General features: G+C 34.1%; 1 protein-coding gene across 5 annotated transcripts in view; it reads right to left on the bottom strand.

The window, feature by feature from the left end:
- Brinp3 (BMP/retinoic acid inducible neural specific 3) overlaps positions 1-21152 on the bottom strand; it is a 363635-nt gene that overhangs the window by 128051 nt on the left and 214432 nt on the right. For all 5 annotated transcript variants that reach the window (XM_021165977.2, XM_029483296.1, XM_029483291.1 and 2 more), the window contains 2 exons: positions 5601-5706; positions 335-571 (listed from right to left, as the gene is read on the bottom strand). In XM_021165977.2, coding sequence (XP_021021636.1) covers positions 335-571; positions 5601-5706 — 343 coding nt within the window. The remainder of the gene's footprint in view (positions 1-334; positions 572-5600; positions 5707-21152) is intronic.

Here is a 21152-nt window from a genome sequence, read left to right as displayed (position 1 = left end):
GAACTCAGAAATCTGCCTGCCTCTGCCTCCCAAGTGCTGGGATTAAAGGTGTGCCCTATCACACCCTACAATTCTTAATATGTGGTTAACTTCAAATCAGGAACAGGTTGTACTCCGGTACCAATAGCATATAAGCAATACATAAAACGCTAATACGCTCAGTAAAACACTTACCTTGCAGTAACAAATGCAATCTTAATATCCACACAAAGGACTGATAAAAACGAAAAACTTTCCATCCATGAAGTGAACATAGTTTCCACAGGAGCAATCAGTACTTTCTTCGTATCTTTGGGCCAAGGCAAACTTGATGGTATTAAAAGCTCTGTCTTACCTGAATCTTCAAAGTCACTGTTGTAGGCTTTCCATGTTTCTGTTATTCGAAGAAGATTCTCTTCCATGGCTTGAATATCCATGGAAGGGCAATTACATTCTGGGAATTTTGGACCACAGTGGCACCAGCAGTCATTATCCTTGCAGATAAACTCCCCCTCAGAATTGCAGGCAATGTAGCTCAGCGCTGCCTGTACAAAACGTTCCTGAAGGTAGTCGGGAAGGAGAACTTGAAGCCCTTGAAAGACAAATGAAATGATCAAGTTTGTGGCCTCAAGCATCATCAGAAAGCACTTATTTACAATGTCCTGAGTAGAGAAGGTAAATGCTATCATTTTAACCTATGAATATACCTCTATTTAAAAAACTATCATTAGGAAAGGTATCTTCCTACACATTTTCAGTACTCAAAGGCTACAGGAATATAGAGTCTCAAAATTTACACAAAAGATTATTATTCTATTAAAAACCAGTCCTTTGGATCTTTGATGTAATTGATTAGGGCATTTGACAATGTTTTACAAAAACTGCCTCTTGATCTCAATACCTTCTTACTTTTAGCCTATCATTCTGTCAAAACTATAAAAATATAATATCATTAGTTGTGTTCTAAGATTTGCATCAAAGATAGGATGTAGAAATTAACACAGGACACAAAGAAGCCTATCTTATATGAGTCTATTGTTTAGGAGTAAGGACAAAGATTGAGTAGAGAGGAGCAGATGGTCTGACATAGTTTCTTCACAGTCCATTTCTTTGTTGTGTGCAAGTTATCCCTACTGATTCAGTTAATTACTTTATTAGATGCCAGTTTAGTAGTTACTATCTCTTTAGGGAATTGTTATGTGAAATAAATATTAAACATAATATTTGAAACTTTCCATTTAATATATTTTGAGAAAAATATAATTTCAGTTCCACAATCTTTGGATACATAAAAACATTTTTTATAAAAGGATGAAATATGCTAACTAAGCCTCACATGCTGATACGTGCATGACACTCAGCAACTGAGAGGCAGAGGCTGGGAGATAAAGTATTATAGGCCTCCCAAACTTATAAACAGGTTAGAGGATAGACTGGGTTAATTACGAGCTAGAAAGAAAGAAAAAATGAAAAGAAGGAAAAAGTGAAAGAAAGAAAGAAAGAAAGAAAGAAAGAAAGAAAGAAAGAAAGAAAGAAAAGGGAAGGAAGGAAGGAATGAGAGACAGATAGTGAAGGAGGGAGGAAGGAAGGAAAGAAGGATCGAAGGAAGGAAGGGAGGAAAAAAGGAAGGAAGGAAGGGAGGGAGGGAGGGAGGGAGGGAGGAAGGGAGGAAGGAAGGGAGAAAGAAAAGAAGGATAGAAAGAAAAAAGGAAAATAGAAAAGAAGGAAAGACAGTAAGAAGGAATTAAAGAAGATAGGATGGAAATATGATAGGGCTAAGAAAAAAGGTTAGTAACTAAAATGGTTGATAGCAATGTTGCCGCAAATATGTCCACATATGTTCACACATATTAGGACACATGTGTAGACACATATACATGATTATGCATACACAACCCATGTATGCAACATGCTCATATAAAAAATAAGAAAAAATCAAAATAGAAGGGAACATTTGGTAAAAGTAAATATAAACATTTGGAAAATTACACCAACACTAAATAGGTTTTTTACCACTGAATTTTTGATAATATTTACAGTTCTTACATGACAAAATCTATTGGCTAGTTTTACCTTGACTTTTACCTATGAACCAATTTTGTTAAAATTAATCATTAATATTCAGGGGAAAATGAATTTCGCAAACACATTGAGAACTGCACCCATGTCTCTCTATCAGTTAAGCATAATTCCATGTATTTGCCAATAAATGAATTCTACACATTTACTTATTTGGAATAATATTTTATAATTTGCAATTATATAGAAATATTTATTGGAAAGTTTATTTGAAAGATCAGGCTTGGAATGCAAAGTATGTGACAATGACTGACATGATACTCTCCTATAATGGGCAGAATATTTAATAAAAATAAAATTACTGTAGTAATGAAATAAAATGATACATGTAATACACCAAACATTACTAATTGGGTCAATAATTACATTAGCCCTAGAACAACAAACAGATCACTAAAGACAGCATCTGACCATTTATGTGACATATGACTTGTTTGCAACCTTTTGAGGTTTAATTTTCATCTCATAGGGTGACCATGATAAATCACACATAAAGCAATGACAGACTCAAAGTATTCACATAGTGTTGTCTCAGTGTTAATAGACAATAACAAGGCAGAGCAAGAAACATAAATTTGGAGTCATGTTCACTTAATTCTACATGAGAAAGAGGTCAATGCAATTAAATCATCTACATTGAAATGGCATTTAATAGTCTACTATTAAATAATCATACTACCTTAAAGTTTACCTAGACAATTCCTCATACCCATTAATTAAACCCAACATACCTTTTAAAATATTTACTGAAAGTTATATTCTCCTCATACTTGCTACTGAAAACCACAATAACTACCCCATGTTATTGTGGCCTGTGATATGATAGAACATAGAATATAGAGGAGAATATACGATTGTTGCTTTCCTTTGTTGTTGTTTATTTATTTGTTTGGTGTTTTGTTTTGTTTTGTTTTGTTTTTGAGACAGGGTTTCTCTGTATCGCCCTTGCTGTCCTGGAACTCACTCTGTAGTCCAGGCTGGCCTCAAACTCAGAAATCTGCCTGCCTCTGCCTCCCAAGTGCTGGGATTAAAGGTGTGTGCCACCATGCCCAGCGATTGTTGCTTTCCTAAATCAGTATAGCACATAACACCATTCTGAATAGCTATCCTTGTGACCACAGGGAACTGTAGCTTTCAGTTTTCTTCAAAGAAATTTCTTTGGTCATAGGCAGAAAACATTTCAGAAATCAGAACTATTCAAAATTAAAACAACTGTTATTAAATACACTGGGAAAATTACAAGATCCAGATGTACAGATAGTCTACTGATAATATCTCTTCTTTATGGCAGGGAACCTGAACACATGAATTCTAAACAATAAGGGTGTCAAAACCTAAAACAACAACAACAACAAATCTCACACTGCATGGAATTTCAACATAGACAAAAGAAAACCCAAATTGCGCCTAGATGAGGAATTAAAATTTTATGACTACTGAAAAAGAAAGAATCAATATTCAGCACAATCCAGAAACCAGACACATACACAGGACTATGCAGTTAGCCAAATCACACATGAGCATGCACACATACACACACACACACACACAAGCAACATTACATTAACTCAGTGGTTTATACTTAAATACATATGTTATCACATAAATATATAATAATAACAATTAAAAAATGATAGTGAGAATTGAGATAAAGCAATGAGGAGAGTAGCATAAAATTATGTGAAGATAGTACATGTAATGAAATATTAAAATACATATTAAAATGTGAAGAAAATAGAAGAGTAAGATCATTAAGCACATACCAGCATATAAAAGAGATGCCCAGTGCATGTGCAGTTTTACACACATACACAGAGATAAAGATTTATGTGTATATATATATATATATATATATATATATATATATATATCTGTATGTGTGTGTATGTGTGTATGTATGTATATACACCCACATACATCCTTGAAATCATGATTCTATTTCAAGTTTCAGTATCTTAAAATATTTTATGTCATCATTACATTATTATTAATTACATTATATTTTAATTAATTACATGTACTCATCTATAAATTACCTAAAAATATAAATTTTAGCAAAGAATTTAATTTGCCTACTGTACTATATTATCAAGATTATTATATGTTATACTATATAATAATTGTAATGTAATATTTTCAGAATGAAAATCTTTAAAACAAAAATTTTTCCAGTATAAACTCTCATAAGAACTATTCATAAGTAATTTCACATAATCAAGCTTATTTAAAATGATTTTTCAAATGTTTATGAATGATTTTCAAATCAAGTATAAATTGCTTTTTAATTTTAAATAACTTTTAAATAAACTTCATTCCCTAAATTTAAGGTTCTTTTGCTTACTCTTTTTATCTATTTACTTAGAGTTTATAATTTGATATGAAGCACCCACAATATTAACTATACTATATGTAAATCGAACGTGTAAGTAATGAACTTTTATGAATTTAGAGTTGCATGTATAGCTTTTATAATTTTTCAAAATATCTGTTCTGTATCTTTATAGGCAATGCAAGTCTATAAATTATAGACAGGGTATAAATTGAGATATTTCCTGCATGAAAATATTCATTTAATTTATTTGTCTTAAAATATTTATTTGTACACATCATCAATATATGATTTTTAATTATTTGTTTAACTATTCCATAGTATGTGCTTACTTACTTCAGGACATATATTTCTTTATTTTAGAGATCACACAAACACACACACACAATTGCTAGGGTCTTTTGCAAAACATTCTAAATTTAATCATCTTAGAATGCTATTGAATTACAAATCAATCTGAAGTTAAATAGTGAGAATAAAGTTAATTTGATATAATATACTCTATACATCTACTTACTAGGGAACTAAGGTATCATGGTCTACTATATTAGGTTAAATTTAAACTGCCTGTCCTATTTTATATGAATAGAAATAATTACCAATTGTACAATAATTAATAAGAAAAATACATGGACTATTAAAGCATATAGAGTGAACATATGACGCACTATAGAAGGGTGGTTGGCATTTAAAACAAAACTATTATCCATGCAGTAATTAATAATTATTACTTAATTTGTGAAGAAAAATAAGTTGATATTTCTTCACATTGTCTAGATCATCTTGTCAATAAATTTGAAAAACTAGTATATATATGCTTTAACATTTCTTTTTTAAGATTTATTATTATTTTTAACCATATGTTATATATAGGTAGATAGATAGATAGATAGATAGATAGATAGATAGATAGATAGATAGATAGATAGATAGATCGATAGATAGATAGATGGATGGATGGATATGTATACAACATTGCAGATGTCTCAGAATGCTAGGACTTTCAGATCCTCTGAATCCTGATACCCAGAGTGTGATCAGCATACCTATGTGGGATCTAGGAACTAGACTCAGATCCTCTGGAAAAGTACCAAGTGAATATAAGTCGTCTTCCCAATACCCACTAGCTTATATCCGTAAATCCAAAAGAAATTATAACTGGATATCACATCACCTAGATTCATAAAGAATTCATGAAAATTTACCAACTTACCTTGCAACTGAATTTTATTCTCAGGACTCTGAACCAGAACAGAGCTGACAGAATCTAGGTTGTCATAGTTACTGCAGCCAAGAGGACCTGTCCGTGTTTCTGTCACCTGATTAAACAAAAAGAAACCATTCATTAACTTTATTAAATAAATCATGCCGTTATAATGTACTTTCTGTTGAGTATGCTTTTCTGAAACTATATTATTTGATGGTAAACATCACTGAAAGTTTTCATACATAGTGAACAACAACAAGAGGTACTTCAAAGCGCAATGATAGATTAAGAAATATATTTCCAGCATTTTTTTTCTTCTTTTGAGACAGGCACAAATCTAATACATATAAAGATCACTTTGAAAAAAAAGTAAGTAATATATTTTCATTATATTTTTCCAAAGAAATAACACGCCAAACTCCTCAGTGCTATTGGAAAATTTTGACTTATATAATAATTATTTTTGTTTTCACTTGTAAATCAAAGTCACATTCCAAGACACTGTCAAAATTGACCATCAATTTTATTACATGATGTGAAAATATATCCACATTTATGTATGCAGCAACTTCTAAGTTATTTACTTCTATCTGTTCAGCAAGAATCTGTGCTTCTGTTCAGTTGGGATATTAGCTCACTTTACCCTTTATGCGCCCCTCTTCCAACCAAGTTTGAATGGAGTGTTCTCCAGACTCTCCATTGACTCTAATTTATTTTATTTATGCTCAAGACTAACTTCATGAGAGATACACTCAAAAGGCTGTAATTTTCAAAGCAAAGTTTTAGTATGGAGTTGTAAAATATATTATGGATACACAATTTCAAAATCTATTGTTATATGTATAAATTTGTTACCTTAAGAAGATAGAATTTGGCCTGGGTGGTGGCACACGCCTTTAATCCCAGCACTCAGGAGGCAGAGGCAGGCAGATTTCTGAGTTCAAGGCCAGCCTGGTCTACAAAGTGAGTTCCAGGACAGCCAGGGCTATACAGAGGAACCCTGTCCGGAAAAACAAAAACAAAAACACAAGATAGAATTTATTTATAAGTATTTAATTTAGTTAAAACTGTTACAAGAAAAGAAATTATTTTATATTATATTATATCAATACAGAAATCCTGCATGGCTTACTAGGTATAGAACTAGGAATAGTGTCCACAGTATTTTACTTTTAATAGAAAAATGAAATAAATACAAGTGAAATAAATTTAAATTTCAAATCATTAAGCAAATGTTTTCAAATGCACCCACATCCTGCAAAGAATAGAATACATACCATGATTACTTGAAGTTTTAGCCATCAGGTAAAACGTTAATATCTTATAGATTTCTCATGGACTATGTTTGAAATCAGGTGTCATTTTATAGATAAAAATATGATAAAAGACATTGATAGCAATTTATTAATGATTGTGGTTAGAGTTTTTAAAAGTAGGAATGATAGTGCCAAAATGATATTTTATTTTATTTTATTTTATTTTATTTTATTATTTATTTGGGAGACAGGATATACTAAAAGCAAGGACTCATATCATCTATATTATGGTACAAATTGATTCCTGGTTAAGAGTAATGGGAATGGCTGTACATGGACCTGCTATGGGTTTGATGGCACAGGGACAGTGAGTTCTGTATGTCATGTGACATTTCATATGATCTGTGAAAAGTAAGGTTAAACCTTGTCAAAATTTTCTTTATAGAGAGCTTGCTATGTGAATATGATGAGCATGTATTTGATTCTGTCTCTGAGTGTTTATGTAAATTATCTTTAGACTACCTATCATTTTCAGTGAAGATAGAAAAACAGTAAACTTTGGAAAGAAGCTTTTATATAGTTTTCATTTTTCTTTCAATTCCCTTTGCTATGGTTTCCTTTATTTTACAGTGCTAGAATTTTATAGAGTACAGATCTATTAATAAATTAAAGAAATATTACTATAATTGTGTGAACAAATGATAGAGGCTTATGTTCACTTAGATTACATGAAATTTGTACATTTAATTAATCCAAAAAACAACCTTCTACCAATGGTTAATTTAAAAGTTACAGATAATCATAATACTATTTAATATATACATTTGTAGTTAAAGTATAACCTTCCTATCTTGGCTAATAGTACTTCCCCCTATAGCTATAGGCTATCTGACAAAGTCACCAATAAAAGGCTTGACAAATCCCCTTCTGGGTGTTTGTTCAAGGTTGCCAAAGAGACTCCAAAAATAATATAAGTTTTGACTCTTATCTTCAATTGCCACCTAGAAGTTGCAGGGAATCCCTATTGCTGAACACTCTATGAATTTGAACATGGAATCTTGAAGACCTGAGCTGGAACTGAACTAAAAGTCTCTTCCTTGAACACTAGATTTCATGATATCTGAGGTCTCCATGCATGACTTCAATAGATGGAAGCAGTCAGAATTTCTTCCTTGTTACTATACCCATGAACTAAAGCAGTGGTCCATCATGGCATTGTATACCAGAGAACACAATACTCACATATACATTTTGACAGTAACCAACAGTTGCCTAATTGTACTTAATGACCTCATGAGCAGGAAATCCTCCTTCCCACTGAAAACCTAATAAACTACCTAGGCCTGCATAATGATATCAAGGATGTGGGGGAAGGACCTACATTTGACACTTTTCCAAATCATCACATTTCTTAGCAATATTCTAAATATTAATTTTTATACCCAAAGTTTATGTAGGCCTCACTCATCAACCTCCTTGCAACAGTTAAAAAATCATGACAGAGTAAAATGGTCCACCAGATATCAGAGAACAAGAAAATCTCTGCAGCCAAGTCTCAACTCATACATCAGTTACAACAACCCTTTTTCTAAGACACAGATATCATAGAGGTAGAAGAAACAAAGAGTTTTTAAAAGCAAGAGAAGGAAGTTTTCTGGGAGAGTTCCTCCTAGAAAAGTCAGAGAAGCTACATCTATGAAGTCTCATTAACATGTGTGCCTAACAAGATTGGAACAAGGATGACATCCATATATTGCTACCATGGAGGGAGGGTCTGTGAATGGTATCTCAACACTAGAAATTGAACAACAGGCAAATGGGGAATACTGAAAGCAGGGCAAAATTTATCCCCAGGGAAAAAGACCCCAAGGTATCCAATACCAAGTAGCTAACCCTGATATGTATACCACTAATATACTGACTGAGAAGATTATATTCATATATTTTGGAATGCTTGCGCATTCATGAGCACACACCTTCGCACATATTTCATCAAGATGAAGCATGTTTTTCTCCTTTTTGGCCATTTGATTTTTATTTTTTTGCACTTTTTATTAACTATTTTATTTATTTACATTTCATATGTTATCCCGTTTTCTAGTCCTCCCTCTATGAGGGTCCCACTCCCTCCAATTCCCCTTTTCTTCTAAGAGAATGCTCCCTGACCCATGCACTCAATCCTACCTCACCCTTCTCTAGGGAATCAACCCTCCACAATACCAAGCATATCCCCTCCCACTGAAGCCAGAATGACACTCTTTTGCTTTATATGTAGCTCAGACCACAGACCAGCATCACATGTATGCTCTTTCATTGGTGACTTAGTCCCTCCGTTCTCTGAGATGTCCAATTAGTTGATAATGCCGCTCTTCCTTTGGGGTTGCAATCCCCTTCAGTTCCTTCAGTCCTTCCCCTAACTGTTACATCCATAGTGGTCCCTGAGCTCGATCCAACAGCTGGCTGTAAGTATCTGCATCTGTCTCAGCTGCTGGTAGAGCCTTTCAGATGACAGCCATGCCAGGTTCCTGTCTTCAAGCACAACATGTCATCAGCAATAGTGTGAGGGCTTGGTGCCTACACATGGGATGGGTCCCAAGTTGGGGAAGTCTCTGGATTGGCTTTCCTTCAGTCTCTGCTCCATTTTTATTCCTGCATTTCCTTTAGACAGGAACAATTTTGGATCAAAAAATTTGACATGTGTGGGTGGCTCCATCCCTCAACTGGGGTCAATGTCTCTCTAATGGAGGTGGTCTATTCATGTTCCATCTCCCCATTGTTGGGCATTTCAGTTAAAGTCATCCTCATTGGGCCCTGGAGCTTATCACATCCCTGGTGACTGGGACTTTCTAGGGTATCACCTGCCCCCCAACCTACACTGATGCATAATTCTACTTATTGTCTTGGCCCTCTGGGCTTCTCTCCTGTATTGTCCCATACTTGAAATACCTCCTTTTCTAGCTCTCAAGTCCCTCCCCCTGCAGGTCCCACCCTTCCTCTATGTCCTATGATTATTTTATTCCTCCTTCTGAGCAGGATTGAAGCATTCACACTTCGGTTTTCTTGTTAAGCTTTATATATTCTGAGAGTTGTTTCATGGGGGCTCTGAACTCTTTTGGCTAATATTCACTTATTAGTGAGTACATAACATTTATGCTCTTTGGGGTATTAGTTATCTCACTCAGAATATTTTCTAGTTCTGTCCATTTGTCTGCAAAATTCAGGATATTCTCATTTTAATAGCTGAGTAGTATTCCTTTATGCAAATAAACCACATTTTCTGTATCTATTCTTTGGTTAACGGACAGCTGGGTTTTATCCAGCTTCTGGAAAAACCAGAACACATATTGCTATGTACATAGTGAAGCATGTTTCCTTGTGATATGCTCTGCTCTAATAATATCTTTTGGATATATACCCAGGAGTTCTATAGGTATGTCTTCCAGTAGAACTATTTCCATTTTTCAGAGAAACTACCAGATTGATTTCCAGGGTGGCTGTACCAGTTTGCAACCACACCAGCAATGAAGGAGTGTTCCCATTTCTCCACATCCTCACCAACATCTGCTGTCGCCCGAGTTTTTATCTTAACTATTCTGGTTGGAGTAAGATGGAATCTCAGGATTGATTTTGTTTGCATTTCCATGTTGACTAAGGATGGGAAATATTTCTTTAAGTGCTTCTTACCCAGGTGAGACTCCTCTGTGAGAATTCTGTTTAGCTCTGTAGCTCATTTTTTAATTGGGTTATTTGGTTTTCTGGGTCTTACTTTTTGAGTTCCTTGTACATTTTGGGATATTAGCTCTCTGTCATATGTAGGGTTGGTAAAGATATTTTTCCAATCTGTAGGTTGCTGTTTTGTCTTATTGACTGTGTTCTTTGCATTACAGAATCTTTTTAGTTTCATGAAGTCAATTTATCAATTCTTGATCTTAGATTCTGAGTCACTGGTGATCTGTTAAAGAAAGTTTCCCCTGTACCAATGTGTTCAAGGCTCTTTCTCACTTTCTCTTCTATTAGATTCAGTGTATCTGGTTTTATGTGGAGGTCCTTGATTGTCTTAGACTTGAACTTTGTACAAAGTGATAAATATGGATCAATTTTCATTCTTCTACATTCAGACTGCCAGTGAGACCAGTACCATTTGTTGAAGATGCTTCCTTTTTTTTTTTTTTTTCACACTGTATCATTTTGGCTTCTTTCTCAAATATCAAGTGTCCATAAGTGTGGGTTTATTTCTGTGTCTTCAATCCTCTTCCATGGAGGTGCTCTTCCTTATAGGATTTTTTTTTTGTTATTGATAGTTACTTTTGAAAAATATAATACACTTACTTCTTAGTAATTCCAAATTCCAAATTAACTTATCATGGAACATGTAATACACACGCNCACACACACACACACACACACACACACACACACACACACACACACACACAAGTAAGTAAATAATAATATAAGAATTACAATTGCTATACTATTACAGAATGTTGATTAAGGGAAGAAGCACAGTCACAGAGCAGGGAAAAATAACACCCAGTAAAATAGTACTGTGCCTAATTGAGGAATTTTGAAAATTAACATTATGTAAAAATTATTTATATTGAGTATAAATTACATTGCCTTGGACAATAACACATATATGCAATGTCATACATTTTTGTAATTATACATTAACTTTAAACTATCATAATTTTGATCAACACTCATTTTAGTAGTATGACTGTCTTTGAATAATATGATTTGAGTACAATTCCTATTTATTTGTTTGTTCTTAATTTTTGTAGTGTTGAACATTGAATATTGTGTCTAGTGTATTATTAGCAAGTTCTGCTCCACTCACTAACAGATACATTTCATCTCACAATGCTTTTATTTTGGGTTTTTTACATATATAACATTAAAAATTAGGACTTTTTGACAAAAGTAATCAAGGCTTCTTATGAATTCAATATAATATATGGTCATATAAATCACTTTTAAAATCAACTATGCATATTATTTTTAGATCTACATTTTATGATGTTTAATGTTTTCTAGCAATGCTAGAAAATACTCAAAGGAAAGAATTTCTTATTTCTTTTCTGTTCTGAAAAAGAATTCAATGTGTCTTTCCCCTGACAGCCCCTTGTCATCTTTGTACTATACTTTGGTTACATGACTACAAGACATAGAGAGTAGCAATATTATTATTTGTTCAACCTGCCATTTTCAATAAAAACAGTAATAAATGTCTGTGTTGGAAATGCAGGCAACTAGATAAATGACTAGCCCAGAGGAACAACTGCTAATATTTTCCCCACGTTTGCTTGTTTACTGGCAGAGTTTTATTACACATGAAAATACTTGAAATGAGAAGTTGGGGTTCAGAACTATTGTTTGCTCATAGCACTAACACATTCACAGTCATTTTCTTTTCTTCCTAAGGTTTAGGATTTCTTATTATCTTGGTTTTATTTTTCCTTGAAAATTTCAGTAAGGTATAAATTGTTTCTTGATAATATCAAATCCCTACTCCTTCTATTTCTTCCCAGGAATTTTCTATCCCCTTTCCCTCATAACTTCCTGTCTTAATATCTCTATTTCTATCTCTCTGTCTATCTATGTATCTATCTTGTATCTATCTATCTATATCTATCTATCTATCTATCTATCTATCTATCTATCTATCTATCTATCTATCTTTATGTCTTAACCCCGATTTTGGTCAGCATTACCCAGATGCAGACATGAGTAAGGTTCATCTATCAAGATAATCTGACTAGATTCCCCCACATTGGTCTAACAGAACTTCATATGAACTCACACAAGCCTTTCTTATTGAAAAGATATGCTTGTATTTCACTGTTAAATTTGGTTCTACCAAAGTATTCTTTGATTCAAATAAAGTATTATTTAATTAATTGTACATAGCTTTGTTTATGTACAGATTAAGCAATGGGCTGTTGATATAAACCAGGTAACTCATTTGCAAAAATATAACGCCTAAGTCAGGAAGCTGAAGAGGTCATGAACCTGAGAGAGAATCAGGGGAACATGGGAGTTGTTAGATGGAAAGAAGAAGCAATAACATAATATGAATATAGGGCTACTCAGGTATTACATTCTCAAAAAATTAAGTGACATTCCTTTCTTAACAAAGACCTGAAAAATATAATAATGACATACTACAAATTGTTAAAAAAAAAAAGAGGAAAATGAACATCATTGATCATACTTCAAAATAACTGTTTTCCTAAAATCTCCACTGAAGAATATCTTCATAAATAGACAAAGGCATAACCTAGGTGTTGAGGATAAAGTAACAATGAATATGCTAAAAAGCATGCAAAGACATTCACAGTGAGGACATTTTGGGTATGCAGAACCTGTTAGCAGTGCAATTTAGAATTACGTCACAATTGCTATCAGTTGCTAATATAATGTGGAAGTAAGTTGAGAGTTTGACTTATGTAGTAGAATATTTAAGGCAATGGCATAAAATGAGGAGGTCTGGTCTCAGAAATGGAATGTCACAGAACTAATGCTGTGTCCAATCAGATGCTTATATTAAATGAAAATTAAGTGAATGGAAAAACTGTAAATAAACAAGTAAAGAATATGATCCATTGTTACATATTAAATTACTTAGGCAAAAATAATTTAGTGTCAGAGACCAGGTTGATTGTTGCTGAGTGTGGAAGTAACAGTAAATAGATAAGAAGATTTGTTAACTTCTGGGAACTTTCATTTCGATGTAAACAACAGCTGCTGAAATGGTCCTATTTTGAGCTCTCTGTTCTGTGTTTATGTTATGTACAAACAAGTAAGTTGGTTAATAGGTTAATAGCTTTTTATTAATATTTTTGTTAACATTTTTTCAAGGTAAAAGTCATATCCATCTGAAGCCAGAGTTTTGGATTTCTATTTGCCTCTTTATGCATTTGTCTATCAATAATCCGTGCATCAAAAACCTGAGTGACAGCTAAATGTTTAAGAGCATTGATGCTGTTCCAGAAGATTCCCAGCATTGAGATGACAACACATAATATCTGTGACTCTAGCTACGGAAAACTAAGACCCATTTCTGGCATACGAGGGTACCAGCCAAAACACCTTTACACATAAAATTCTGAATCAAATCAATCAATCAGTCACCTAGTCAATCAAAAAGGGGTGGAGAGATTAAGTGAAAAACATTCCAGAAACCCATTTGGTAAATTATTTCTGAGAATTTATATTTCAAACATTATTGAAAGCACTATGGTATTAAATAAGGATTAAGTGTTGAAAGCATTTTTCTATCTCACTCCAACTTCTTACCATAGTTCTGATGCTTTATTATGACAATCCTAATGTGACAATCATAAAATTATAATACAATCAACTCATCCATTTGTATTTAGTTCTTATTTTCTTATTAATAGCTATATTATATCTGGAATGAGTAAGAATTCAGTACCTATAGAGTAAATGAGCAAGTAGTTTTAACAATTAAACTTTACAATTATCTTGGAGAAAAAAAAAAACATCAACTTGAAAATACAGATATTATGGCTGTATGATAGTTATAGAAAAAACTAGTCTTTTCTGCTACACATAAAAATATTTTACTATTACATATTCCTAAAATTATCAGATTTACAAAATACTAAAAACTGATGATACAAAAGAGGAAAACAACTACTATATATTCAATTGATAGTGTAGCTTTAGGATTATTTGCTTTGCATGAGGTATGAATACTGAATTTAAAGGTACTTGTTTCATTTTCTGCTGACAGTCATTAATTTATTTCAACATTTATTAAGTTTTTTAACATTGAACTATGATTCAGTGTTGGACCTATTTCTTTATCTCTTGGAAATATTTCTCGAAGTTGCTTTTAACCAATAAATGAATTTTCAGACCTTTTTATTATTATTTTAATAATAAAAAATACAGTCCAGTCCCTACCCCCGACAAGGTCCGCCCTTGCTCATTACATTCCTCCCCACTACCCCCACCCCCTGTCTCCAAGAGGATGCCCAGATCATTAACTACCCTTACTTACCAAGAACCCCTCTGCCCCCATAACCAACACCCCTGCCAGGCTTCCACAGTCCCTGGGGCCTCAAGTCTTTCAAGGATTAGACGCATCTTCTCTCACTGAGGCCAGACCACGCATTCCTCTGCTACATATGTGTCATGAGCCTCTCTAGGACTGACTAATGTATGCTGCCTGATTGGTGGCTCAGTGTGTGAGAGATCTCAAGGGTCCAGGTTAGTTGAGACGGCTGATCTGCCTATGGGGTCACCCTCCTCCTCAGCTTCTTTCAGTCTTCCCCTAATTCAACCGCGGGGGTCCCTGGCTTCTTTCAATTGGTTGGGTGTAAATAGCTGCATCTGTATTGTATCAGTCAGCTGTTGGTCGAGCCTCTTAGAGGTCAGCCATGCTAGACTCCTGTCTGTAAGCACCCCATAGCATCAGTAATAGGGTCAGGCCCTGGAGCCTCCTCTTGAGATGGATCCATCATCTTTTTTACTTGACAGTGTTTTAAAAAGTATTTGGAATGTTGTTTTTGGGCTACATTTTAGTCAGGATCAAAAATATTTTGTAAGATTCAAAATTGTGTATTTTATTATTGTTTTAAAAGTGCAAACTCATGTTAAGTATTTCTAGATAAAAATGCTTATGTATAGCTAATCAATATATTCTTTACATTTACTTGATATAGTGAGAATTATGGTTAGTGTATGATACATAATTAATACAAATAGTGAATTAAATATATTGGAATTTGTCCATGTTTTCTTGAACTTGCTCCATTTATTTACTAGCATTTCAAAATAGTTTATGGTCTATAATCAGTGCCCATATCACCAACATTTTGCTATGAGAAGCACAAGTGTCAGCCAAATACAAGCTTATCCTAGACTATATATTAAAATATATATTTCATGTTGCATTGCTTCATTTCTAGAAGCTCATATTTGTTTTATTGTGCTTTACTTATGTATCGTTAAACTTCTGTATATATTGTGTGCCTGTGTTAGGTCACATACATGTGTGAGTGCAGCGACGACTGTAGTCTACAACACAGACTCAGATTCCCTGGAGCTGACAATAAAAATGATCTTTGGTGCCCTCTGTATAGATGCTAAAAAATGCATTCCTGTCATCTATAGAGGCTGAGATATCTATCTGTCCAGAGATCTTCAGATTGATGTTTGTTTGTTTGCTGTGTGTGTGTGTGTGTGTGTGTGTGTGTGTGTGTGTGTGTGTGGTGATGGCACCTATCTTTCATCCCTGCATTTTGGAGGTAGAAGCAGGGGGATCTGTGTGAGTTGAAGTCCCCTTTGGTCTACATAGGTTGTATGATGGCACCCAAGGCTACCTAGTGTCTCAAAAAGGTTTTATAAACACTGCTACATATCTCCATTAGATATACACAAAACAGAGAGTACAAGCATAACTTATTAAAATAAAAGCAATGTGTAGCAAAATGAATTTATGTCAATAAAACAGTAATAGTTTTATAAGACTGCTACAAAAAGCTAGGACGTGGATTTATTTGGAGACACTACAGAATTTACTTTGTAGGAACACAATCATTTCAAAGTGGTTTCTTCTTGTTCTTGCCTCAAAGGTTCCATGCACAGCTACAATGATTGTCCTACTTTTCTGTACCCTGCAAATTATCCTCCATCAAAATAAACACTGAGACTTCTCACCCACAAACAACCACATGCCAATCTATTGAGTGAGTCTGTGTGTACTCTTTGAGCAAACATTTAAAAAATAAAATTACACACCAGGAGAGAAAAGTTGTTTTCAGGTGCTCTTAAAGTGTCTATTAACGTGATGCATAATAGGTAAACTGGACACAATCGAGTGAAAGCCAGGTTGCCTAGTAAAAACAGGATTTCTTTGTGCTTGAACCACGGTTTCCATGGAACTTAATGTTTACTACTTGTTGGGCAATGGAGAGGCCAAACCTGCGTCTCACTCCTTGAATGTTATTTTTTTATTTACTTTTAGATATTAAATTACAGCAACAGCAGCAACAACAAAAAACTAGAAAGGAGAGATCAAAAGACTTTATGAGTGCCTAGCTATTGGGATATACATTCTGCAGGCTTAGGTAATGTTTGTGATAGCTGTAAATCATGGTATTAGGTAAGTGTAACTTTGCGCTCTATTATCAAACTCTATTACACTACAACTGTCTGGGAGTTATTACACTACAACTGTCTGGGAGTCAGGTGATATTTTCAATACAAACCCTGCAAGAGAAGTAAAGCTCCCTACAAAAGGGAATGGGCAGGGAACACAGAGTGTCTACCCCAGTGAAGGGCAGGGCTGAACATGCATACTCTTATTACGTCCATGTAATATGAGTAACATGCAAGTCCCGAAGTCGGTAGTGCTGTTGTGCCAAATAAATTAAATTCTAGGGGGAAAAGACAGAAACTATAAGGCAACAATTTATTGTACTTATTTTATAAATGTAACCAAATTTAAAAGTAAAATGTAGTATGATTTTTGCACTTTATTGTATGTTCTATGGACTATATACTTTTATTTATTTATGTATTTATGTATTTATGTATTTATTTATTTTGGTTTTCTAGACAGGGTTTCTCTGTATACCTCCGGCTGTCCTGGAACACAATCTCTAGACCAGGCTGGCCTCGAACTCAGAAATCCACCTGTCTGTGCCTCGAAAGTGCTGGGATTAAAGGTGTATGTCACCACTGCCCAGCCTATTTTGTTTTTTATTGGTTATTTTATTTATTTACATTTCAAATGTTATTTCCTTTTTTGGTTTTCCTCTGCAAACCCCCAGTCCCATCACCACTCTCTCTGCTTCTGTGAGCGTGCTCTCTCACCCACCCACTCTTGCCTCAGTGCCCTAGCTGGGGCATTGAACCTTCACAGGAACAAGGGCCTCCCCTCTCATTGATGCCAGATACGACCACATACACAGCTAGAGCCATGAATATGGACTATATTTATATTGTCTATTTATGCATTTATTCATTATTTCATTTGTTTGTGTGAGGGAGTATGTGTGTGTGTGCGTGTTAGTCAGAATACAACTTGATGAAATCAGCTCTCCTGCATAATATGGATTCCCAGGATAGAACTTTACTTAGTACTCTGGGCATCAAGTAACTGTATCCATTGTGCTCACTCACTGGTCCTAAATGTCAGGGTTCTATACTATTAAAACTGACCACCAACTTTAAAACTGAATAATAAATAATACTTCTAAAGCAATGTTCAGAGAACAAATACCACATTATTATAAAGTAGAGCGTATTTTAATCATTTTGAAGAATAACATAATCAGTGTTCTTCTATGAATGAAAATATTAAATTTTATATCATCTGAATTCTAAATTATTATGACTAAATCTTCCAAGAACAAGTATTAGAAAAAATTCAGACCTGCAAATAGTGATGTGTGTTTGGGAAAGAATATACTCAGGCTGCTCTTGGTTGGTTTTCTGGTTTCTTTTCCAAATATCTTCAATGCCCTCAGATTAAAAAAAAATCCAAATATTTCTGAACCTGAATATGTTATGTCCTTCTTAGGTGGAATGATGAAGAAACAAGGCTAGCAGAGACTTTGGTCTACAATCAAGCACATGACCAGATAAAAACAAAATCTGTTTTAGCACCCAAACAGAAATAAATAGTTTACTAATTTGTGTTAAGATTCAGTCCTCCACAGTGGAGAACTTGATTCTGTACATGGAGCCTTAGATGACAGTGAGAAATAAACTGATGTTCCCATAGGTATATATTAGAATTTCAGTTTTATATTTTACTCTCTTTGACAGAGTAACTGAAAATAATTGAGGGTAAATGTCAAGCATTTGCATGAATTTTCTATAACTGTGTTAGAGGACAGTGTCTGTGAAATCAAGTTCACTGACAGACCAACACTGTTAGGAGCTCATACAAAGCATACCCTGGCTAATCTGTCACTGTCAGAATGTCAGCAACAGTCTCCCAAATGGTTGCAGTGTATTAAGACACCAATGATAGATAGCTGATTAGAAATAGGTGTTTGTGTGTGTGTATCAAAGTTAATAAGACAATTAATAATTCTTTTTATGTTTTCTTTGGGTTAGAATGTAGTATACTATATTATTAGAGTATTTCTACAAATGTCTTCTATCTCACTTTTTAAAAAAGCCTTAACACAAAACTTCCCACTACTCCTTTGAAATTGCATATTTAATATTAACATTCTGAAATATTTATTAAAGCTCTTATTGCTTGTGTCTTTTGATGTCCAGCAGTATCACATATTTCTGAATACATTTTCAGCAGCTCTGACTTCAGTTATCTCTTTGTAATAGGACAAATAATGTGTGCACATAGACTGGCTGAACTTTTATACTGAGATTGTCATATCCATTCATTTATCACCCAATTAAACGAGAGCCCAAGAGAACTGATGAGAAGAGCATAGAAAAGTTCTGGTCTTGAGCATCATTAGCAAGATAGAAGTAGATTTCTTGTTGCAACTGGCCATTACAGAAACAGTTCTGTCATTTCTTTTTTATCTGAATAAATTGGCTTTGCTCACAAAAAGTAAGTGGAAACTTAAAATTTTTTTGGCAACGATAATCACCAAAAGTCAGCACTAGGGTTTCTTCAGAAAAACATGAACTACATAGGAATAGAGGAATTATGTAAGGAACATAAATTGTGTATGTGTTATTGAAATGCCAAGAGATATAAATAATCAATGTACAGATCAAATTTCTTTGTAATATTTTAGCATGTTATTTATTGCTTCATTCTCCTAATTTCATTTTATTCAAAATGTTGCATGAAATGTATAATTAACACTTGTAGCTTTAAATATTAATGAAAGTATGATAAAATACAGTGTAAATGATTACTCATTTTTAACACATTTATCAATTTGTTGAAAGAAATAAAGTGTAGTGAATCTGCTGTGAACTCACACACATCTTTCTCTTATCTCTGATGTCATTCTTCTGTACCTGTATACTTTGTAATTAAGTAAGTATACTTTTATACTTAATTTCTTTTTTATTAGACATTTCCTTTTATTTACATTTCAAATGTTATCCCCTTTCCTAGTTTTCATTTCAAAAACCCCCTATTCCTTCCCCCCTCTGCCTGCTCACCAACCCACCTACCTCCATGTCCTGGTCCTGGCATTCCTCTACTCTGAGGAATAGAGCCTTCACAGGACCAAAGGCCTCTCCTCCCATTGATGACCAACTAGGCCATCCTCTGCTACAAATGCAGCTAGAGCCATGAATCCCACCATGTGTTTCCTTTGGTTGGTGGTTTAGTCCCTGGGAAATTTGGAGAAACTGGTTAGTTCATATTGTTGTTCCTCATAAAGGGCTGCAAACTCTTTCAGCTACTTGGGTACTATCTCTAGCTCCTTCATGTGCTCTGTCCAATGGATGGTTGTAAGCATCCACTTTTGTGTTTGTCAGATACTGGCAAATCCTCTCAGGAGACAGCTATATCAGGCTCCTGTCAGCAAGCTCTTGCTCCTGCTTTCTCCTCTATAAGCGTCAGTGTCTCTAGTTTTATGTGGAGTTTCTTGATCCACATAGACTTCAGCTTCAGCTTTGTTCAAGGAGGTAAGAATGGATTAATTCACATTCTTCTACATGCTAACTGCCAGTTGACCCAGCACCATTATTAAAAATGCTGTCTTTTTTCCACTGAATGGTTTTAGCTCCTTTGTCAAAGATCAAGTGACCATAGGTGTGTGGGTTCATTTCTGGGTGTTCAATTCTATTCCATTTACCTACCTATCTGTCACTGTACCAGGAGCATGCTGTTTAAAGACCAGAGTCCCAAAAAGACTGCTGTACTCCTTTTATATTTCTCAGATACTTTAGAATCTTTACTAGAAATATGGACATTCTGGTTGCAATAAAAACAAACATCATGCTACAGAACAGCCTGTGGTTATAAAGACCTACATCTATGAACCTGGATCTCCATACTGATTTCAATTATGGCCTCTTGGAAAGTTTAATCTCTCCAAAGAATAAAATCCACAAAATAGCATTCAATGTATGAAGGAGATTAATAATTTTAGGTGGTCCTTCATTTCAATTTTTTATTTTTTCAACATAAGATTACAGAACAAAATTAATATCTCATAGAAATTGTGATAATGTAGAATATCATGGGAAATTTTGATGAACATGAAACATATAACTGTTTTCCATGCTTTGAAGCAGATGAAAGGCCAGAACTGTAATTTCAGTGAGATAATTTGAAATGTCTTTCAACCATCTCAATGTTATTTCTCTGAGTTTACTCTAGAGC

Source organism: Mus caroli, chromosome 1 (genome assembly GCF_900094665.2).
Source record: "Mus caroli chromosome 1, CAROLI_EIJ_v1.1, whole genome shotgun sequence".
Classification (NCBI taxonomy): domain Eukaryota; kingdom Metazoa; phylum Chordata; class Mammalia; order Rodentia; family Muridae; genus Mus; species Mus caroli.
The sequence above is the reverse complement of the archived record's forward strand: the minus strand, read 5'-3'. Positions and strand labels throughout refer to the sequence as shown.